Source organism: Meriones unguiculatus, chromosome 21 (genome assembly GCF_030254825.1).
Source record: "Meriones unguiculatus strain TT.TT164.6M chromosome 21, Bangor_MerUng_6.1, whole genome shotgun sequence".
NCBI classification, from domain to species: domain Eukaryota; kingdom Metazoa; phylum Chordata; class Mammalia; order Rodentia; family Muridae; genus Meriones; species Meriones unguiculatus.
Window position 1 is genome coordinate 3,096,599 of NC_083368.1, and position 24,401 is coordinate 3,120,999.

At 39.6% G+C, this 24,401-nt stretch overlaps 1 protein-coding gene and 1 pseudogene across 1 annotated transcript; both read right to left on the reverse strand.

The window, feature by feature from the left end:
• Positions 1-244: 244 nt before the first annotated feature.
• Positions 245-1,183, reverse strand: LOC110544874 (olfactory receptor 4C12-like; annotated as a pseudogene).
• A 21,603-nt stretch (positions 1,184-22,786) lies between these two features.
• LOC110544280 (olfactory receptor 4A16-like) lies at positions 22,787-23,843 on the reverse strand. Its single transcript, XM_021630332.2, has one exon. It carries the CDS (start codon positions 23,776-23,778, stop codon positions 22,837-22,839), a length of 942 nt encoding a protein of 313 aa, XP_021486007.2. The 5' UTR covers positions 23,779-23,843; the 3' UTR covers positions 22,787-22,836.
• Between the last annotated feature and the right edge of the window lie 558 nt (positions 23,844-24,401).

Sequence of the window (24,401 nt, forward strand, 5' to 3'; positions counted from 1 at the left end):
TTTTAGATCCCATCACTTTACAAATATTTGTTTATTCAGAAGAAATTAGCTGTGAGCACAGACACATAAGACAGAGAAACATAAATATGGATAACAGCCTGATTTCAAATTTCTACTGAAACAGCTGTATTCAAGTAATATCCAACTCTGCATTACAGTTGATATTTTTATCTCTAGCAAAAAAAAAATGGTGTCTGAGATTTCATATATGGCTTCTGTGTGTAAAATTTAATGAATGGCATGTTTAATTATTATCAGATGTCACTTTTTTTCTCTAGAGTTTCTTTATTGCATTTTTAACCTCAGGATTCCTGAGGGTGTAGATTAAAGGATTCAGCATTGGGGCCACCATAGTATAAAAGACAGAAACACCCTTATCAAATGGCAGAGTGGTCACTGGGCGTGGATAGACAAATGTGCCAGGAATAAAGAAAAAAACTACTACTGTGATGTGAGACACACAGGTGGAGAGAGCTTTGCGCCTGCCCTCCAAGCTATAGTTCCTTAGAGAGCACAAGATAATTACATAGGATCCCATCAAGAGGAGGAAGTTAAATAGGCAGATGAACCCACTGTTGGCAGCCACAGAGAGACCAAGGGTATGTGTGTCCATGCATACAAGTTCCAACAATGGGCACAAGTCACACATGAAATGGTCTATGATATTAGGACCACAGAAGGGCATCCAGACTGTAAAGAGGATCTGAATAGTTGCATGGAGAAATCCTCCGGTCCAGGCCACTCCCACCAGGAGAATGCAGAGCTGTGGCTCATGATGATCATATAGGGCAAAGGTTTGCAGATAGCCACATAGCGGTCACAGGCCATCACTGTCAAGAGGATGATCTCAGTAGCACCAAAAATGTGCTCTGCATAGACTTGAGCCATGCATCCATTAAAGGAGATGACTTTATTCTCTGGAAGGGAGTCCACAATCGGCTTCGGAGCTGAAGAAGAAGTGTAAATTGTACCTATCAAAGAAAGATGGCTCAGGAAGAAGTACATGGGGAACTCAGAGCCTGGCTGTTGATGATGATGACCACAATAAGCAGGTTGCCTAAAACTGTTACCATGTACAGAACCAAAAATGCCACGAACACTACCTTCTGCATCTAGGGTTCTGTGTGAGAACTGTCAAAATGCATTCAGTCATGTTCCTTTTCTTCTCCATTTGTGTGCTATGGCTAAGTTTTTTTTTTTTTTTTTTCAAAATCCAAATGAAAGTATTTTTTCTTCAGAAAAAAAAGAAAAGAGAAAATCATAAAGTGATTAAATAGCCCCAAATTCTAATCTTAAGAATTCTACCATGTCACAGATGAGACCTAGTCTTCCCAAACCCTAACTTTTGCTTACTTGACTTTCCTAGTCCTTATTTATTTTTTTTAGTTCAGAAAAAATTTTAAAATACATAGAATACCCCAAAGGAAGTATCTAATTTCTTACAATCACAGGAACAATTGCAAACTTTCCTTTTACAATAATGGAACACAATGATCAATCAAAACATTTTAGAGATTAGCATATATATATATATATATATATATATATATATATATGTAAGCACATAAATTACAACCATGAAACAGTCCTTGAACTCCAATTATAGTTCTATAAATGTAACAGAAGAAAAATAATTAATTGTAATAATTACATAAGTAGTATTTGAAGATTCTACTCTTTACATGTGTATTCTAGGAATAAAATTAAATTTTGAAGTTTTCACATAAAATTTAAATAGACTGTGATTCACTGATGTTAAAACACAAGTATATTTGTTCCCTTCAAATCTTTGCAGAAATGAAGGAAATGTTGAGTGAAATGGCAATATTGCATATACTCTCTCGTAAGTGGATTCTAAAACCAGCATCAATCTAACGGTACAACTAGAAGTGGAAAATGGGGAGCTCAAGAACAGGTACCAGCCAATTAAACGTTCACAGACAGCACTGGCACATCTTCCCCAGCACGGTCGGATGACTGCAGCTCACAGTGAAATACATGTTTTGTAAAGATCTGAGAGGAGCTCAAAGTCTCCAAACATAAAGAGGTAACAATAAAAGGGAAATATTAATGATCCTGGTTTGATCAGTACATACTGTGTATATGTGTTAAAAGTTTTATTTTGTCCCATTAATATGTGCAATTGCTACATGTTGATCAAAAATAAGGTAGAGTGTGGAGGAAGAGCTCTGTGGTTAAGAGTGAATGCTGCTCCTGCAGAGGACCTCAGTTCAGCTCCTAGCACCCACATCAGGTGGTTCACAGTCAAATATAACTCTGGCTCCAGATAATTCTGAATTTATTCTTGTCACAGAAACCTGCAGTCACATGTGCACATACACAAAAATAGACACACACACAAATTTTCCAAAAAAAGCATATCAATGCTCTATAGCCATTCAAAAAACATACTGAAAAATTTACTTAATTAAAAGATTGGAGGCATTTACTTCAGATACAAGATTATGAGTGACTTGTTATTTATTTCTTTAATTTTTCATCATTTTCCAAATTATCATAAATTGTATTACTACTTTTATAATCAGAAAATAACTGATTTCTATATTTAGTCCTATCATTTAAAAATGAATATTTAAGCTGAGTAAAATATATCACAACAAATATAAGGGATTATCCATTAACATATTGTGGAAATCTAAGAAGTAGCATCAGAATGAAACTAAAAGTTAATGGAGTGTTCTCATAAAACTGTGGTTATCAGTTCACTAAATGAGCATAGGACAAGGGCGATAATGGGAACGGTCACTCAGGACAGAGGGGAAGAGTGTCCTGACCACCCCACATAACACTTTGAATCATCCTGGATATCATATTTACTCTACAGTCAAATATATGCTCTCCTTTGAACTAACCCCACTAACCAACAATGTACTTGAACAGTAAATAATTCAAGCCTGAATAATCCACCTGAGTCCACTTAATACAAAATCTGTTTCATTTACTTGCTGAAAAATGCAGATGTCACTCAAGATTCACCATATTACTGAAAACTGTTTTGTCATTATCAGTTTCCATTTCTTCCTGAACTTCAAATTCCTTTTTTTAAAAACAACTTTTTCTGCCATACCAGAACTGGGAAGGGTGAGAGGAATTATCCCCATCACATGTTGTCATGATACATACTGAAGTATGTGGGAAACATGCCTTTCTGCGTGGCTTCAAGAACGCCTCCCTGACACACGGACCTCACAGCTCTGAACCAGGTCTCACAGCTTCCTTTCCAAATAGCCCAAAGTAGCAGAGAATCTACCGGGGAACAAGAACCCCTGCGAATAAAATAGAGTGCGTTTCTAATTGCTAACTCTTCTCTAGAGGAATTAATCCTTAGAATAACACAGACTGGACAAATATATTCTTATAACACTCAAATATCTGTCCCAGGCATATTTTATAATAAAAACACATATAAACTTCAAACATTGAATATCTATCAGTACTTCAGTTAATAGTTCCATTTCCTGCAAATTTTCAAGTAATCTGAATAAATTTTAATTCTCTTTTAAAACATTCAGATTCCTCCTTTTTCCTAACATCATGCAGACACAAAGACAAACTGAACAACTTTTCATATGACAAAACTGATGTCTTTGGTACTCAGTGGAAGATTAAATGAATAAATGTTTCATTCCCTGCATTGGTTCAAAGTCTAAATACCTGTGGCATTTGCAGAGGATCAAGAAGGGATTGATCTTTCATAAAAGATGTAATAGAAAGGCAAGGATATAAATGGACAACCTCATCCCACATTAACAAAACCAGGTTACTTATTTAAATTCCCATTCTAAGGTATTTGGAAGTGAAGCTTTTGCTGAGTTTCACTTTCCACATTTGTGCAGCATAATGAGGCTGACATCCCTTGAACAGACTGCCTGTAGTACATACATCCTTACACTGAGGACTGGCAGAGAGTGGACTTGGCACTGTACAAAGTGATTTGTGTGTAGTATTTCACCTATTCCTCACAACAGTGTCAAAGGGTTTGGGTATAGGAAGACTAGAAATGGACTTTCGCAGTGACTTGAGTTGCCAGGGTTGGTTGGTACCATGGGAGGGCCTCCCTTTCTCTGAAAATAATATGAGAGGGGAAAAAGAGAAGGCAGCATGAGGGTGGGACCAGGAGGAGACGAGGGAGGGGACTGATATCAGGCTGTAAAGTGATTAAATAAATAATAAATGAAAAAATTAACCTGCATATGTATCCATATTTACAGCTTAAAGAAAAAAAAACATTTTTGCAAATTCTCCTATAACATCTGAAAATGTTCAAAAAGTATTATTTTGATGATTTTATGACAAACTTCTTAACATGAGGTTAAAATGCAATCAGTAAGATTAAAAATCAGAATTCTGGGAAATTTACTGTGGCTAGTGTTGCAACTGAATGCCCAGAATCTTCATAAACACAGAGTAATTATCACACACAGCTATTCCAACAGCATTTCATGTAACACATGTGTTCCAAAATCCACAATGACAGGGACTGTCAAGTGTCACACACTACAAATGCATTAACTAGTTCTTTTAAATCTTGATGGTTTTTGAATGGCTGTCAAAAGAAAAGATAGAGTCACTAAAAGTGTTGAATTAGACACTCAAAGTTCTCCCTTCTAAAATGAGCCTTCCTCACCTACATCAAGTTACAAAGCAAGATACGAATATGCCTACACTTTAAAAGAATAGAACCACATATAGAAAGAAAGGCTACCGAGTAATTTATTAAATTATAAGTCTGTCTCACCTTTTTCCTCCAAGGAATTAATTATTTCTGCTTTTTGAAGAGTTTGTCTTAGGGACAGATACTTAGAACTATGTATCTCTAAACAATTCACTGATTAGTCCTTTTCCGGCAGATGAGACTAATTTATTAACAGCCCATATCTCTGGTCTGGATTGCTGTGATGAAATACATATTTCATAAGCCCTTGAGGACCATGACTGGGACTGGAAGGGCTCTCAGTACTATATGGATAATAACCTGGGGTTTTGCTCACTCTATGTCCCTGAGGAATCTTTCTTGCAGCCTGAGGTCACGTACAAGATGGAGACACTCAATCTCCCAATTGTACTAGAATGCATCAGTACTCTTCCTGTCCCTAGGAATGAGTTTTGGAAACTGATATAGTTTTAAGTAGTATGATATCTAGAAGATAAAATCCTACTGTTTAGCCTCCCTATGTAGAATGAAAACAGATCTTCGTTAACCCTACATTTGACAGAGGGCTCATATTCAAAATATATAAAGAACTCAAGAAATTAGACATCAACAAAACAAATGACCCAATTAAAAAATGGCTGGTCCACCTGGGACACAGCCAACAGAGATAAAATGTGGTCTTTCCCCTAAGCTCCACTGTCAGTATTTGGGCTCCGCCTTCCTTCCCAAGGAGACCTGTGGGGCTCACGGAACATTAAGGGCCACCTGGGGCACAGCCAGCAGTGGTGAGATGCACACTGTCCTCTAATCTCCATGGCTCTGCCTCCTTTCTGGAGGAGGCCTTCTGATCTTCAGGAACACCCAGGCTAGACTCCTCCTTGCCATTCTCCTGCTTGCTGAGTCCACCTGGGACACAGCCAACAGAGATGAGCCGCATGCTGTCCCCAGAGCTTCACTGCCAAGCTCATGGCTCTTCCTCCCTTCCTGAGGAGGCCTGCAGGACCCCAGGAACATTCAGGTATACCTAAGGCAGAGCTATCAGAGGTGAGTAGCATGCTTTCCCCTGAGATCCATTGTCAGGCCTGAGGCTCTGGATGCCTCCAAAGAAGTGTTGCCAGCATAAGAAACATCCAGCCAACACCAGGGATAACCAGATGCTATAAGCCAGCATAAGAACACAATTAACAAGAGCCAGGAAATATAACACGACCAGGGCTTAGCTATTCTACTACAAGAAGCTCCAGATGTCCTAAGACAGCCAAAACACAAGAAGATAATTTTAAATCCAATGTTATAAAAATGATTTAAGGAGGAAATGAATAAACCCTTTAAAGAAATACATGAAAATACAATCAAACAAGAAAAGGAAATGAATAAAACTGTTCAAGACCCAAAAATGGAAATAGAATAAATAAAGGAAACACAAACTGAAGAAATCCTGGAGAATACAATAAGAACTAAAGATGCAACTATCACCAACAGAACACAAGAGACATAAGAGAGACTTTCAAGTGTAGAAGATATGATGGAAGAAATTGACACATTGGTCAAAGAAAATATTAAATCTAAAAAGTTCCTGACACAAATTATCCAAGAAACCTGAGATACTATGAAAAGACCAAACCTAAGAACAGAAGGAATAGAAGAGACTACCAGCTCCAAGTCCCAGAAAATAGTTTCTTTTTATTTTCCCTCTTAGTAGATAGTTTTTTATTTTTTATTTACTTTTATTTATTACAATTTATTTACTTTATGTCCTAACCATAGCCACTTCCCTCATCCCCTCACAATACCACTCTACATCTCTCTTCTCCCCCCTGCCCCTCCCCAAGTCCACTGATAGAGGAAGTCCTTCTCCCATTCCTCTGACCCTAGACTATCAGGTCTCATCAGGACTGGCTGCATTATCTTCCTCTGTAGCCTGGTAAGGCTGCTCAGGCTGCTCCCCCATCAGGGGTAGGTGACCAAAGAGCCAGCCACTGAATTCATGTCAGAGACAGTCCTTGTTCCCTTTACTAGGGAACCCACTTGGAGACTGAGCTACCGTGGGCTACATCTGTGCAGAATTCTAGGTTATTTCCATGAATGGTCCTTGGTTGGAGTATCAGTCTCAGAAAAGACCCCTGGGCATAGATTTTTTGGTTCTGTTGCTCTCCTTGTAGAGATCCTGTCCCCTCCAGGTCTATCTCCCCCTCCTTTCATAATATTTCCTGCACAATGCCCAAAGTTTGGCTATGAGTCTTAGCATCTACTTTGGTACACTGCAAGGTAGAGCGTTTCAGAAGCCCTCTGTGGTAGGTTCCTGTCCTGTTCCTTGTTTTTTTCCCTCTCCCAGTGTCTATCCTTTCTGAATGAGGATTGAGCATCTTATTCATGAATGTAAATTTTTTGATGAATTGCATATTAAATTTTTGTTGAGTTTTCAATAAATGATTTTCTTTTACAAGTTTTTTTCACATATTTTTTATTGTGATTTTTCTTCTCCATTTTCTCCTAGAACCTTCTTCCCTCCCTCTCAACTTCATGTTTTCTCTTTCTTTTCCCTCTCATTCTTCTAAAAGCAAAACAAAGCAAAATCAAACTTCAAAACAAACAAAAAAGCTAAAAAGACAAAAAATTCCTAGCCAACAAAATGAACTTGCCTCCCATACACAAGCAATACAAAAGCATACCTATAGTATTACTTTATGCTGGCAAGCTACCTTCGGGAAGGAGGCCCGTCCTTGAGTTTATTTGATATACTCGGTGACACTCCATTGAAAGACACTGTTCTTTTTTAGATTCTTGTTTTGGCATGGAACTTTGTGACTATTTTCTCTTTTCAATACTGGTATTTTGTCTGGCTTGAATCCCTGCAGGGTGCATACAGACTGTTAAAGTCTCTGTGAACTGATGCATGCATTAGTGTCTGGAAAACACTCTTTCCTTGGAGTCATCCACAACCTCTTCTTTTACAGTTTTTCTATCTCTTCTTCTGCATAGGTTCTGAGCCTTGAAGTATGCATTGATGAAGATAGTCCATTGAGGACAAATGTGGTGTACTTAGTCCTAAATATTTTTCTTAATATAATTGTTTTGGTGGTCTTCTTTAGGCTTCCTGCCTACTAATTCTCTATTTTCATATGTATTAGAAATTATGAATATGTCCAAGGACCTTAAGGAGGATGAGGGATTCTCATGAAGAGAATAGAGAATGGAGGGAAAGAATGCTCAATTTCCATTATCTCATCATTCTCAATATCTAAATTCTCAGTGTCATTAATTGGTCAAGATACTTTCGCGTATTCCTTATATTTAAGAAAACAGAGAACAAACAGAAATTGATTAAAAGGTCATTAAAACTGAAGACTGTGTAATCTAAAAGTGGATACACTCACACCTTACAGAATCTCTTCAATTCATAGTTTTCCATTCTTTCACTTATTTTGATAATTAGAAATTCTAATTTAATTAAACTTATTTTGAAATATTCTCTTTAAATGTTTTAAAAATAAATTTATTAAGATACTCATAATCTGTGATGTACTCATATTGTTTTGAAAAGTATAAGCATCATGTAGTTATAATTTGACTAAATTTTTATTTTGTTATCTCTCATAGTATTTATTTTTTGTGTGCTAAGAAACCCATGATCTACATTCCTTTTTTTGTTTTTTGTTTTTTTAACTTTTATTAATTACACTTTATTCACTTTGTATCCCCCCCATAAGCCCCTCCCTCCTCCCCTCCCAATCCCACCCTCCATCCCCCTTCTTCACGCATGCCCTTCCCCAAGTCCACTGATAGGGGAGGTCCTCCTCTCTTTCCTTCTGATCTTAATCTATCAGATCTCATCAGGACTGGCTGCATTGTCATCTTCTGTGTCCTGGTAAGGCTGCTCCCCCCTCAGGGGGAGGTGATCAAAGAGCAGGCCAATCAGATTATGTCAGAGGCAGTCCCTCTTCCCATTACTATGTAATCCACTTGAACACTAAACTACCATGGGCTATGTCTGTGCAGGGGTTCTAGGATATCTCCATGTATGGTACTTGGTTGGAGTTTGAGTCTCTGGGAAGACCCCTGTGTTCAAATTTTCTGGTTCTGTTGCTCTCCTTGTGGAGTTCCTGTCCTCTCCAGCTCTTACAATTCCCCACTTCTTACATAAGATTCCATGTACTCTGCCCAACAGTTGGCCATAAGTCTCAGCGTCTGCTTTGATAATCTGCAGGGCAGAGCCTTTCAGAGGCCCTTTGTAGCAGGTTCCTAACATGTTTCCTGTTTTCTTCTTCTTCTGATGTCCATCCTCTTTGCCTATTGGTATGGGGATTGAGCATTTTAGTCAGGGTCTCCTCTCTTGATTAGTTTTTTTAGATGTACATACTTTAGTAGGTTTATCCTATATTATGTGTCTATATGAGTGAGTATATACCATGTGTTTCTTTCTGCTTCTGGGACAGCTCACTCAGGATGATCCTTTCTGGGTCCCACCATTTACCTGCAAATTTCATGATTTCCTTATTTTTCATGGCTGAGTAATATTCCATTGTGTAGATGTACCACAATTTCTGCATCCATTCTTCAGTTGAGGGGCATCTGGGCTGTTTCCAGCTTCTGGCTATTACAAATAAAGCTGCTACAAACATGGTTGAGCAAATGTCTTTATTGTGTACTTGAGCCTCTTTTGGATATATGCTTAGGAGTGGTATTGCTGGATCTTGAGGAAGCGCTATTTCTAGTTGTCTGAGAAAGCGCCAGATTGATTTCCAGAGTGGTTGTACAAGTTTACATTCCCACCAGCAGTGGAGGAGGGTTCCCCTGCCGTTCACAGGTTTGTTATTTTAATTATGTTAACAGAATTTTTCCATCATACCTTTTGTAGAAATCATGTAACTATTAGAATGAGAAGCAACTCTACCTCAGTCAGTTCCACCCACATATCTTGTATCTTCATGTATCTTTTTCTTGTATATTCTGCGTCCTGCCACACATAAGAAAAAAATCAGAGTTTGATTTTTAGAAACAGAAAAATTGCAAAAGTCAGAGATTTGGGAAGATGGCTGTAAAATGCTGTCTTCTTAACATGACAAGGTCATTGCATTCAATAACCCACAGCAGCTGGGTTTGCCGGCATGAGATGAAGTCAGTTAGCATTGGACCATGTATGGGGGAGGGCTTCACAGGCACTGTCCCTACCTGAGGAGCTATTGACAGTTGATAGTTTCTGAGTGACAGAAAGTTTTCCTCAATGTTTGACCTCTAGTAGGTTATTAATGCTGCAGCAGATGGCCCTAGAAAAATGTTCATGTAGATTAAATCCTTTAAAAATATTTTTATATTAATTACAGTTTATTCCTTTTGTATCCCAGCTGTAGCCTCCTCCCTCATTCCCTACCAATCACACCCTTCCTCTCTCATCTCCTCCCGTGCTCCTCTCCAAGTCCACTGATAGGGGAGGTCCTCCTCCCTTTCCATCTGACCCTAGCCTATCAAGTCTCATTAGGACTGGATGCATTGTCATCCTCTGTGACCTGGTAAGGCTCTTCCTCCCTCAGGGGGTGGTGATCAAAGAGCCAGCCACTGAGTTCATGTCAGAGACAGTCCCTGTTCCCCTTAATAAGGGACCTGCTTGGATACTGAACTGCTTTGGGTTACATCTGAGCAAGGGTTATAGGTTATCTAGGTTATATACATGAATGGTCCTTGGTTGTAGTATCAGTCTCCAAAAAGACCCCTGTGCCCATATTTTTTGGTTCTGTTGCTCTCCTCGTGGAACTCCTGTCCTCTCCAGGTCTTACAATCTCTCCCTTCTTTCACAAGATTCCCTGCACTCTGTCCAAAGTTTGGTTATGAGTCTCAGCATCTGTTTTGATACAATGATGGGTGGAGTCTTTCAGAAACCCTCTGTGTTAGGCTCCTGTCCTATTTCCTGTTTTCTCCTTACAGTGTCCATCCCATTTTTCTTTCTGAGTAAGGATTGATCATTTTACCCAGGGTCCTCTTTCTTGCTTAGCTTCTTTAGGTGTACAGATTTTAGTATGTTTATCCTATATTATAGGTCTAATACCCACTTATAAGTGAATACATACTGTGTGTGTCTTTCTGCTTCTGAGATACCTCACTCAGGATACTCTTTTCTAGTTCACACCATTTGCCTGCAAATTTCATGATTTCCTTGTTTTTAATTGCTGAGTAGTATTCCATTGTGTAAATGTACAACAATTTCTGTATCCATTCATCTGTTGAGAGACCTCTGGGTTGTTTCTAGGTTCTGTCTATTACGAATAAAGCTGCTATAAACATGGTTGAGCAAATGTTCTTGTTGTGTAATTGAGCATATTTTAGACATACTCCTAAGTGTGGTATAGCTCAATCTTGAAGAAGCACTATTCCTAATTATCTGAGAAAGCGCCATATTGATTTCCAAAGTGGTCGTACAAGTTTACATTCCCACCAGAAATAGAGTAGAGTTCCCCTTTCTCTACATCCTCTACAGCATGCATTGTCATGTGAGTTTTTGATCTTAGCCACTCTGATGGGTGTAAGGTGAAATCTTAGGGTCATTTTGATTTGCATCTCCCTGATGACTAAGGACCTTGAACATTTTTTAAGTGTTTCTCTGCCATTTGATATTCCTCTTCAGAGAAATCTCTGTTTAGCTCTGTACTCCATTTATTTAATTGAATTACTTGAATGGTTGCTTTTTAACTTCTTTAGTTCTTTATATATTCTGGATATCAGCCCTCTGTCAGATATAGGGTTGGTGGAAATCCTTTCTCAGTCTGAGGCTGTCATTTTGTTCTGACAACAGTGTCCTTTGCTTTACAGAAGCTTTTCATTTTCATAAGGTCCCATTTATTGATTGTTGATATTAGAGCTAGTGCTGTTGGTGTTCTGTTCAGGCAGTTATTTCCTGTGCAAATGAGTTCTAGGCTCTTTCCCACTTTTTCTTCTAATAGGTTTAGTGTGTCTGGTTTTATGTTGAGGTCTTTGAACCACTTGGATTTAATTTTGTAAAGAGTGATAAATATGGATCTATTTGCATTTTTTACATGTAGAGAAATGCAGTTAGACCAGCACTATTTGTTGAAGATGCTGTCTTTTTTCTACTGCATGGTTTTGGCATCTTTGTCAAAAATCAGGTGTCCATAAGTGTGTGGGTTTATTTCTGGGTCTTCTATTCAATTCAATTGACCCACCATTCGGTTTCTATGCCAGTACCATGCAGTTTTTATTACTATTGCTCTGTAGTACAGCTTGAGATCAGGGATGGAGATAACTCCAGACAATCAGTTGTTGTACAGGATCATTTTGGCAATTCTGGGTTTTTTTTTTCCATATGAAGTTGAAATTTTTCTTTTTTTTATTAATTACACTTTATTCACTTTGTATCCCCCCATAAGCCCCTCCCTCCTCCCCTCCCAATCCCACCCTTTCTCCCCTTCTTCATGGATGCTTCTCCCCAAGTCCAATGATAGGGTAGGTCCTCCTCTCCTTTTTTTTTTGATCTTAGTCTACCAGATCATATCAGGAGTGGCTGCATTGACATCTGTGGCTTGATAAGGCTGCTCTCCCCTCAGGGGGAGGTGGTCAAAGAGCAGGCCAATCAGATTATGTCAGAAGCAGTCCCTCTTCTCATATTATGTAACTCACTTGGACACTAAACTGCCATGGGCTACATCTGTGCAAGGGTCTTAGGTTATCTCCATGCATGGTACTTGGTTGGAGTATGAGTCTCTGGGAAGACCCCTGTGTTCAAATTTTTTGGATTTGTTGCTCTCCTTGTGGAGTTCCTGTCCTCTCTAGCTCTTACAATTTCCCACTTCTTACATAAGATTCCATGTACTCTGCCCAACAGTTGGCCATAAGTCTCAGCGTCTGCTTTGATAATCTGCAGGGCAGAGCCTTTCAGAGGCCCTTTGTAGCAGGTTCCTAGGTTGTTTCCTGTTTTCTTCTTCTTCTGATGTCCAACCTCTTTGCCTTTCAGGATGGGGATTGAGTCAGGGTCTCCTCTCTTGATTTGTTTCTTTTGATGTACAGATTTTAGTAGGTTTATCCTATGTTATATGTCTATGTGAGTGAGTATATACTGTGTGTGTCTTTCTGCTTCTGGGACAGCTCACTCAGGATAATCCTTTCCAGGTCCCACCATTTTCCTGCAAATTTCACGATTTCCTTATTTTTCATGGCTGAGTAATATTCCATTGTGTAGATGTACCACAATTTCTGCATCCATTCTTCAGTTGAGGGGCTTCTGGGCTGTTTCCGGCTTCTGGCTATTACAAATAAAGCTGCTACAAACATGGTTGAGCAAATGTCCTTATTGCGTACTTGAGCCTCTTTTTGGATATATGCTTTATGAGTGGTATGACTGGATCTTGAGGAAGCACTATTCCTAGTTGTCTGAGAAAGTGCCAGATTGATTTCCAGAGTAGCTGTACAAGTTTACATTCCCACCAGCAGTGGAGGAGGGTTCCCCTTTCTCCACAACCTCTCCAGCATGTGTTGTCACCTGAATTTTTCATCTTGGCCATTCTGATGGGTGTAAGGTGAAATCTCAGTGTCGTTTTGATTTGCATTTCCCTGATGGCTAATGACATTGAGCATTTCTTTAAGTGTTTCTCTGCCATTTGATATTTCTCTACAGAGAGTTCTCTGTTTAGCTCTGTTCCCCATTTTTTAAGTGGATTACTTGGTTTTCTGCTTTTCAGCTTCTTTAGTTCTTTATATATACTGGATATTAGCCCTCTGTCAGATAAAGGGTTGGTGAAGATTCTTTCCCAATCTGTAGGCAGTCGCTTTGTTTTGATGATGGTGTCCTTTGATTTACAGAAGCTTTTCAGTTTCATGAGGTCCCATTTATTGATTGTTGCTCTTAGAACCTGTGCTGTTGGTGTTCTGTTCAGGAAGTTGTCTCCTGTGCCAATGAGTTCTAGGCTTGTCCCCACTTTTTCTTCTAACCGATTTAATGTGTCTGGTTTTATGTTGAGGTCTTTGATCTACTTGGACTTTAGTTTTGTGCAGGGTGATAAGTATGGATCTATTTACATTTTTTTGTATGTAGACATCCAGTTAGACCAGCACCATTTCTTGAAGATGCTATCTTTTCTCCATTGTATGTTTTTGGCATCTTTGTCAAAGATCAAAGTGTGTCTATAAGTGTGTGGGTTTTTTTCTGGGTCTCCCGTTTGGTTCTACTGATCCACCATTCTGTTTCTATGCCAGTACCATGCAGTTTTTATAACTGTTGCTCTATGGTACAACTTAAGATCAGGGATGGAGATACCTCCAGAAGATCTTTTATTGTAGAGGATTGTTTTAGCAATTCTGGTTTCTTGTTATTCCATATGAAGTTGAGAATTTTTCTTTCCAGATCTGTAAAGAATTTTGGTGATAATTTCATGGGAATTGCATTGAATCTGTAGATTGCTTTTGGTATGATGACCATTTTTACTATGTTAATCCTGCCAAGCCATGAGCATGGGAGATCTTTCCATCTTCTGATATCTTCTTCTAATTCTTTCTTCAGAGACTTGAAGTTTTTTTCATACATGTCTTTGACTTGCTTGATTAGGGTTACTCCAAGGTACTTTATGTTATTAGTGGCTATTGTGAAGGGTGTTGTTTCCCTAATTTCTTTCTCAACCCTTTTGTCTTTTGTATACAGGAGGGCTACTGATTCTTTTGAGTTAATTTTGTATCCGGCCACTTTGCTGAAGGTGCTTATCAGCTGTAGGAGTTCCCTGGTAGAGATTTTTGGGTCACTCATGTATACTATCATATCACCTGCTAATAGTGATAATTTGACTTCTTCTTTTCCAATTTGTATCCCTTTGATCTCCTTCAACTGTCTTATTGCTCTAGCAGGGACTTCCAGAAGAGATATGGAGAGAGTTATTTTTTTTTCAGTTTGTTAATATGGTGGATCACATTGATGGATTTCCATCTATTGAACCACCCCTGCATACCTGGGATGAAGCCTACTTGGTCATAGAGGATGATATCTTTGATGTGTTCTTGTATTCTGTTTGCAAGTATTTTGTTGAGTATTTTTGCATCAATGTTCATAAGGGAGATTGGCCTGAATTTCTCTTTCTTTGTTGGGTCTTTGTGAGGCTTAGGTAACAAGGTGACTGTGGCTTCATAGAATGAGTTTGGTAATGTTCCTTCTGTTTCTATTTTGTGGAATAGTTTGAAAAGAATTGGAGTTAGCTCTTCTTTGAAGGTCTGGTAGAATTCTATGCTGAAGCCATCTGGTCCTGGACTTTTTTTGGATGGGAGACTTTTGATGACCGCTTATATTTCCTTGGGGGATATAGGACTATTTAATTGGTTTACCTGGTCCTGATTCAGCTTTGGTAAGTGAAATAGATCAAGAAAATTGTCCATTTCCTTTAGATTTTCAAATTTTGTGGCGTATAGACTTTTGAAGTAAGTCCTAATGATTGTTTGGATTTTCTCAGTGTCTGTAGTTATGTCCCCCTTTTCATTTCTGATTTTGTTGATTTGGTTGGTGTCTCTCTGCCTTTTAGTTAGCTTGCTAAGGGTTTGTCTATCTTGTTGATTTTCTCAAAGAACCAGCTCTTGGTTTCATTGATTCTTTGAATTATTTTATTTGTTTCTAATTGATCGATTTCAGTCTTGAGTTTGATTATATCTATCTGTCTACTCCTTTTTGGTGTGTCTGCTTTTCTTTTTCTAGGGTTTTAAAGTGAGCCATTAAGTTGCTTGAATGAGCTGTCTCGAATTTCTTCTTGAAGGCACTTAGTGCTAAGAACTTTCCTTTTAGCACTGCTTTCATTGTGTCCCACAAGTTTGGGTATGTTGTGTTTTCATTTTCATTGAGTTCTAGCAAGACTTTAATTTCTTTCTTTATTTCTTCCCTGACCCAGCTGTTATTTAGTAGCAAGTTGTTCAGTTTCCATGTGTGTGTAGGCTTTTTGCTATTTCTGTTGTTGTTGAGGTCCAGCTTTATTCCATGGTGATCAGTCAGGATACAAGGGATTATTTCAATCTTCTTGTATCTGTTGAGGCTTGCTTTGTGACCAACTATATGGTCTTTTTTGGAGAAGATTCCATGTGGTGCTGAAAAGAAGGTAATTATTTTGTGTTTGGGTGTAAGGTTTTGCAAATGTCTGTTAGGTCCATTTGATTTATGACCTCTGTTAGAGACATTGTTTCTTTGTTTAATTTCTGTTTTGTTGACCTGTCCTTTGTTGAGAGTGGGGTGTTGAAGTCTCCCACTATTAATGTGTGGGGATCTATGTGTAGTTTAAGTTTTATCAATGTTTCTTTCACAAATGTGGGTGCCCTTATATTTGGGGCATAGATGTTCAGGATTGTGATGTCTTCCTCGTGGAATTTTTCCTTGATGGGTATGAAGTGTTCTTCCCCATGTCTTTTGATTAATTTTAGGTGAAAGTCCATTTTATCAGATACTTCTGCTTGCTTCTTGCGTCCATTTGCTTGGAAAGCTGTTTTCCAACCCTTTACCCTGAGGTAATGTCTATCTTTGTGACTTAGGTGTGTTTCTTGCATGCAGCAGATTGTTGGGTTTTGTTTACACATCCATTCTGTTAGTCTGTGTCTTTTTATTGGAGAATTGAGTCCATTGATGTTAAGAGAGATTAATGACCAGTGGCTGTTAGATCCTTTGATTTTGATGTTGGCTGTGGTCATCAGGTTGTGTGCTTGGTTGCTTTTTGTTTTACTGTAGTGAGGTTAATTATTTCCTGTATTTTCTTGAAAGTAGCTAGTTTTCTTGGGTTGTATTTTCCCTTCTAGTGTCTTCTGTAATGCTGGATTTTTTGTAGGTATTGTTGAAATTTGTTTTTGTCATTGGATATCTTGTTTTCTCCATCTATGAGGACTGAGAGTTTTGCTGGGTATAGTAGCCTGGGTTGACATCTGTGTTCTCTTAGGGTCTGCATGATATCCGTCCAGGCCCTTCTGGCTTTCATAGTCTCTGTTGAAAATTCAGGTGTGATTCTCATGGGTTTGCCATTATATGTTACTTGGCCTTTTTCTCTTGCACCTTTTAGTATTTTTTCTTTGTTCTGTATACTTATGGTTTTGATTATTATGTGGCGGGAGGATTTTCTTTTCTGGTCTAATTTATTCGTGTTCTGTAGGCCTCTTCTATTCTTATTGTCCTCTCCTTTAGGTTGGGGAAATTTTCTTCAATGCTTTTATTGAAAATATTTTCTGGGCCTTGGAGGAGAGAATCTTCCTTTTCCTCTATTCCTATTATTCTTAGGTTTTGTCTTCTTATGTTATCTTGAATTTCTTGGTTGGTGTATGTCAGGAATTTTTTAGATTTAACATTTTCTTTGACAGATACATCTATTTCTTCCATTGTATCTTCCACACCTGAGATTCTTTCTTCCATTTTTTGTAGCCTATTGGTTGTGCTAACCTCTGTAGTTCCTGTTTACTTCCCTAAGTTATTTCTCTCCACAATTTCCTCCATTTGTGTTTTCTTTAATTTTTCCAATTCTGTCTTCAGATCTTGAGCCATTTTGTTGATTTCCTTCATTTGTCTGGCTGTATGTTCCTGTTTTTCCTTCAATTCCTTCAGTTTTTTGTTTGAACAATCTTCTGTTTCTCTTATTTCTTTCAGTGATTTAAGTATTTACTCTCTAAAGGCCACAAACTGTTTGGCTGCAACTTCCTGTATTTCTTTATGGATGTCTGTAATCTGTTTGCCCTTATCTTCCTCTATTTCTTTATGCATTTTATTTGTTTCCTCTATTATCCTCTTCAAGAGCATAGGTGTTAGGTCATCTTCTTGAATTTCAATTATGCTGGGGTGTCCCGGGCTTCTTGCCCCTGGATAACTGGGTTTTGGAGGTGCAATATTGCTTTGTCTTTTGTTGGTTGAGCTTTTGCACTGGCCTCTACCCATTGGGCTATCTTAGGTGTTGGGTGTTAGTTTCTGGTGGTTCCTGCAAACCTGTGGTGGAGAAAATCCCCTTGGCAGGAAGATGATTTTTTCCTGAAGGAAGCCTCCTCAGCTTTTTGGGTATGGTCACTGAATGGCTGGTGTTTTTCTGGAATTGCCATAGCTCACCTCAGGCGTATAGACCTGAGTGGTAACTGTGATCCTTGTTAGTCAAGAGGGCTCTCCTCTCACCTGGAGAAGTCCTGGAGACAGTTGCCCTACTTCTGGGTTTCTTACTGTAAATTATTGAGCTGCTGCTGTAACCTGGGTGCCTCGTGGTTTGGTCAGTTTAATTAGGAATAATTGGTTGCCCCTTGGAGCAGTTCTGGGGGTTGTTCTCTGGGATCCCAGGCTTCTGTAGGTACGAGGTTGGGGTTCTTTGCCCCAGTACCAAAGCAGTAGTCAGTGGCAGGTGAGCTCTGCTCTCACGTGTGCAGCTGGAAGCTAGAGTCAGAAGCCTGTGGATAACCAGAAACTTTTCCGGAGCTAGGTGTTCTGAGGTAGGGCCAGGTGTTTCCCTCACCGTGGGGTTTTCTCCCAACAGGAAGGCCCAGTCTGTGGTGCTTGGGTTGGTGTGTAGAGTATGCAGGTCCTGACAGGTGGTGTCTCCAAGCTGGTGCCTGGGCAGGAACCTGAGACCTTTTCCTGGGAACTTTCTGTGTGTGCTGGTGGGGGGAGGGTGAGCTGAGTGCTCTAAGTTGTCTCCCTCCTTGTGGGGTTTTCTCCAGACAGGGACTCCCAGTCTCCATTGCCCTGGGTTGTGCAGTTCTGTCTGTGACAGATAGTTGGTGCAGAGCAGGTCTCTGGGCTGGCGAGTGCACCCGCCCATCTGCAGCACCTTCTCCAGGGATATATTGGGTGACCTTGAGTCAGTCCCCATTTGCTTCCTTCCCTGTTGGGTTTCCTCCCAGCCAGGAAACCCCGTCTCTGATGCCCTGGGGCACACAGTTCTGTCTGTGATGGAGAGTTGGGCACACAGCAAGTCTCTATGCTTGATTTGGAGCCAGTTCGGGGCTGGCAGCATGTGCCCGCCATTCTGTGGGACCTTTTCTAGGAAAAGACTGGGTGACCTGAGGTCAGTCCCGTTTCCTTCCTTTCCTGTGCGTTATTCTTGAGACTGTGATTTTCAGTCTCTGGTGTTTTTGTGCCCACCGTTCAGCCTGGGAAGGTGATTGGGACATGCAGGCAAGTGGCTCTGGTCTGGCGACCGTGTGCCTGCATGACCTGAGATCTCTTCCCGGTTCTGGCTAGGTGACCTAAGAGTGGACCCGACTGATTCCCACAGTATGGAGTTTCCTCTCACCTGGGAAACATGATCACTGTTGTTTTAGGGCCCAGAGTTCAGTCTCTCAGTCACTGTAGCGAAAATGCAATCCTGCTCCTCATAAGCAGTGTCCTCCTGGAGCCGCCATCTTGTTACTCCAATTATTCTTTTTTAATATAATTTTTTATTTATTACAGTTTATTCACCTTGTATCCCAGCTGTGGCCCCACCCTTATTCCCTCCCAGTCCCGCCCTCTCTCCCTTAACTCCTCTCATGCTCCTTCTCAGTCCACTGATAATGGAGGAACTCCTTCCCTTTCATCTGACCTTAGCCTATCATGTCTCTTCAGGATTGTCTTTCATAATCCTCTCTGTGGCCTGGTAATCGTGCTCCCCACTTAGGGGGAGGTGATCAAAGGGACAACCACTGACTCATGTCAGAGACAGCCCCTGTTCCCCTTACTAAAGGGTCATCCTTAGTCATCAGGGAAATGCAAATTCAAAATGAGCCTGAGATTTCACCTTACACTCATCAGAATGGCTAAGATCAAAAAATCAAGTGACAACACATGCTGGAGAGGATGTGGAGAAAGGGGAACCCTCCTCCATTGCTGGTGTGAATGTAAATTTATACAACTACTTTGGAAATCAAGTTGGCACTTTCTCAGACAATTAGGAATAGTGCTTCTTCAAGATCGAGCTATACCCCTCCTAGGCATAGATCGAAAATATGCTCAAGTATACAAGGACATTTGCTCAACTATGTTTGTAGCAGCTTTATTCGTAATAGCCAGAACCTGGAAACAACCCAAATGTCCCTCAACAGAGGAATGGATACAGAAATTGTGGTATATCTACAATTTGGAATACTACTCAGCAATTAAAAACAAGGAAATCATGAAATTTGTAGGCAAATGATGGGAACTATAGAAGATCATCCTGAGTGAGGTATCCCAGAAACAGAAAGACACATGGTATATACTCACTTATAAGTGGATATTAGACATATACTATAGGATAATAATACTAATATCTTTACACATAAAGAAGCTGAGCAAGAAGGAGGACCCTGAGTAAGATGCTCTATCTTCATTCAGAAAGACAAATGGGATAGACATTAGAAGAAGATGAAAATAAGGAACAGAACAGGAGCCTCTGAAAGACTCTACACAGCAGGGTATCAAAGCAAGATGCTGAGGCTCATAGCCAAACTTTGGGCAGAGTGCAGGGAATCTTATGAAAAAAGGAGGAGATAGAAAGACCCACGAGGGTTTGAAGCACCACAAAGAGAACAACAGTAAAAAATCTGGACCTAGCGATCTTTTCTGAGACTGATACTCCAACCAAGGACTATTCATGGAGATAACCTAGATCCTCTGCATAGAGATAACTCATTGCAACTCAGTCTTAAAATGGACAATTCTATCATCTGATTGTATTTTCCTCTGCCACTTTGAGAGCTTTATTTTCCTCCTTTAAGGCTTCTATTATTTTCATAACCTTATATTTAAATAATTTTTCTTGTATTTCCTGTATGTTAGGATCTCTAGGGCTTGCTGTGATAGGATAGCTGGTTTTGAGTGGTGACATTTGGCCATAGGATTTTGGTGGTTTATTTTTTGGTTGTTCTGTTTTTTGTTTTTTGTTTTTGTTTTTGTTTGTGTGCTTAAGCTGTCTTCTAGCCATCTGGGTGTCTCTGATGTCCAGGCAGTTTGGGAAAGGGCAGAAAGTACTCTAAGCTGAATGTTGCCTTGGCCTGCTCAGGCCTTCTTGGGTTTGCAGATGTGGATAAGAGCCACAATACTTCTCACCTCTACTGGTCTTGTCCCAAATGAGACAGGCAGGTCCAGAGTCATAATGGAAAGAGCTCTAAGCTGAATGTTGGGGGGTTGGGGAGCACTGGCCTCCTTTAGATGAAGGGCAATGGGGCATGAGTCCTGCCTACAGCTCATCCCTCTGCTGGTTGTGTCCCAAATGTGATAGGTATCTCAGAGAGATGACAAGTAGGCTTTGGTGTTACAAATTGAGTTGGTAGCGAACAGTCCCTGACTTTACAGAATTGGATTTAGTTGCCCAGTCATTTGGAGACCAAGCAGAAGCTGTGCTCCTGGCATTCAGGTTCAGCTTATCTATGCTATCTTGGACGCATGTCCTATTATCCAGCTGGTCTCTGCAGAGTGATCAGTAGAGTAGTGGATTGGTGTTGGGATGTTGACTCCAGGTATCTAGGGGTTGCTGTCAGGGAAGCAGGAGAGATCCCAAGTTCTGATTGCTGGTGAGGATAGCTACTGGAACTGGATACTGCGTTCATTCATAAAAGCAGAATGCCTAGGCAGCCACAACTCTGGAATTTTGCTCTATACTGGGACTTTGTGTGAAAATGGGGCACATGCCTAAAACTACCAGAATGGACAGCAATCAGGGCTTGGATAGCCCAAACACTTAGAATAAAAACAAACATGACTGGCACAAAAAAAAAAAAAAGGAAAGGAAAGAAAAGAAACAAAGAAAAAAGAAAGTAAGTGATATTCTGCCAAAAACCTAGACTAGAGCAAAGCCCTATTGCCATCAGAGAGGCTTCCCTTAGAAGTTGATTGGACAGATACAGAGATCTACAGGGAAACATAAGGCAGAGCTCAGGATACCCGGGCAGAAGAAGTGGGGAGAAGGACTGTAGGAGTAATTGGGGTCAAGGATACTGTAAGAAAACCCACAGAATCAACTAACTTAGACTCATAGGGGCTCCCAGAGACTGAACTGACAATCAGGGAGCCAGCATGGGTATGACCTAGGTCCTATGTTTTGGTTTTGTGGCTTGGTGTTCTTGTGGGACTCTTACCAGTGTGTTGGGGTTGTCTCTGACTCTTGTCCATTTTTGAGATGAGGACTTATTGTAACTTGCTTTGTCATTTTCCCCTGGTATTTCTAGGAGGCCTGCTCCTTTTTGAAAGGAAATAGAGGAGGAGTGTATCTCAGAGAGAGGAAAGGTGCGAAGGGTACTGCGAAGAGTGAAGGAGTGGGAAACTGTGGTCAGAATGTGAGAGAAGAAAGGAAAGAAAAGAACTATTGCACTTTAGACCTCCGGCCATGCTCATTCTATGCTGTTTCATCTACTACTAGGCACTTTCTCAATAACAGACATTTGGAAGATAATAAAATTATATTGTATCTGGAGTATGAATGATCCACCACAGCTGTAAACCAAGAAAAAAAAAAAACTTCTAAAATTAGAAAAAGATCTAAATCTACAATTGAAAATTTCTATTGAACTACAACATTTAGTAAAAATGCTTTTACATTGTATGCTTCTTTTATTTATTTCTTCAATAGCATGAATAAAACACGACAATTTTATGAAAAATAAAAAAATCTTGTGGTAACTACTGAGAAACAACAAAAATGGGCTCATAACTTGGCATAATGGTTTTCAAAATAGCTGTTTTGTCATTAAGAACTGTAATCTGGTATTATCTTCAACTGGATATCATATAACAAAACTATTCATATCTTTAGTTAATCATAGTATAATCTAGCATTAAAGTACATGAAATGAAAAATGTGTAGATATTGACCCAGGAAACAGAAAGAATCCCAAAACAGTGAGCAGGTATTAAAATCTGCCATGCAGATAAAATAAAAAGTAATTATACTAGAAAACCTCTTTTTTCCCCAAAATTTATCTAGGTATTGTTCTCAATAATTTCTCATGGATGTATATAATCATGAATTTCAAAATACCAGTTAGTTGACTGCTTAGGAAAGAATAAATTAATTTAGTTCTTTCATTCTTTATTATATGGAAAAAATCTTTGTCTTTTATTATTTATGTTCAGTAATTCTTTACTAAATTAATTCTAATCTCAATGAAAAGTTGATTCAGCTCTTCAGTGGCTTTGCATAAAGTAAAGCACACCTAAAGAATTCCCTGGGGATACCGCATCATCCTTTGTTAGAGTAGCTTTGGAATTAGTGTGTGTTTAGTTAAAAAAACATTCTCAATTTTTCCATAGTTAATCTTTTACACCAAAGTTTTTCCATACAAATTTTTATCTCTGAATTTCTCAGAGTGTATATTAAAGGATTCAACATGGGAGTGATAACTGTATAAACTACAGTCAGGGACTTATCAATAGGAAAGTTGGAGACAGGTCTAACATACATGAAAATACAGGGAACAAAAAAGAGGACAACCACTGTGATGTGGGAGCTGCAGGTGGACAGGGTTTTGTGTCTCCCTTCCTCACTTTGAGTCTTAAGAGAGTTTACAATAATTCCATAGGAGACTAGGAGAAGGATGAAGACTGTCATACAAATTGCTCCACCATTGGCAACCACAGTGAGTCCAATTAAGTAAGTGTCAGTACACGCTAATTCCAATAATGGGTACATGTCACAGATAAAGTGATCGATAATATTGGGGCCACAAAAAGGGAGGTTGTAAACAAAGATAACTTGAACCAAAGAGTGGGCAAAACCTCCAGCACAGGCTACCGCCAACAGGAGAATACAAACCTGATGACTCATGATAGACATATAATGCAGGGGTTTACAGATGGCCACATAGCGATCATAGGCCATAAAAACTAGAAGGAAGACCTCAGCACCACCAAATAAGTGCTCTACAAATAGCTGGCCTATGCAAGCAGAAACTGAAATTGTTCTTGTGTTGCAGATTAAGTCCATAAGCAACTTGGGTGAGAAAGCAGTGGAATAAATAGCATCCATGAGTGACAAACAAGCAAGGAAAAAGTACATTGGGGAGCCCAGGGAAGGGCTGGCAATCACTGTCACCACAATGAGCAGGTTGCCCACTATTGTCACAATATAGATGAGTAAAAACATGACAAATAATGCTTTTCTCCCAGCAGGATCCTGAGTGAGGCCTAGTAGGATAAATTCTGTCACATTGTTGCTCTGTCCCATTTAATCTGTCCCAATCAATTGGGAGTAGATTCAGGAGTAAGAACTAAGGATAACACCAGCCATGATATTGTAAATGTGTCCAAGAATCATTCTATCGTGGATAAAGTCTTCGTTCTCATTTTCTAGATGTAAATCCCAAGTGATTTCTAATAAGTGTCTAACAAATTCCTCTTCCATGGAGCACCACTGACTTGTTGATAACACTGTTTTCCTTTGGGTGATTTTGTTGAGCCCACAGTTTCCAGGTTTGTTGTCAATGTCTAAGTGAATCTTTGTACCTAAGAGCAAACAAAGTTCCAAAGTCTTTAATATACTTAGACTTCTTACTTAAAAATATTAGTTTTTCAGAGATGTCAGTAATGACAAAAGAAGGGTGTTAATTTAAGAAATACACACTCCCCCCTCCACACCCACACCCGCACCCACACACACACACCAACACCCCCCCACACACACACACCCACACCAACACCCACACCCCACACACACACCCACACCAACACCCACACCAACACCCACACACACCCCCACACGCACACCAACACCCACACACACACTCCACACACACACCCATACACACACAAAGAAATCCACACACAAGGGGAGGAGGTCCTCCCTTATCA

Bases quoted from the DNA above. Each gene is read 5' to 3' on its own strand.
- LOC110544280 (XM_021630332.2), bottom strand. From the start codon at position 23,778: ATGGGACAGAGCAACAATGTGACAGAATTTATCCTACTAGGCCTCACT.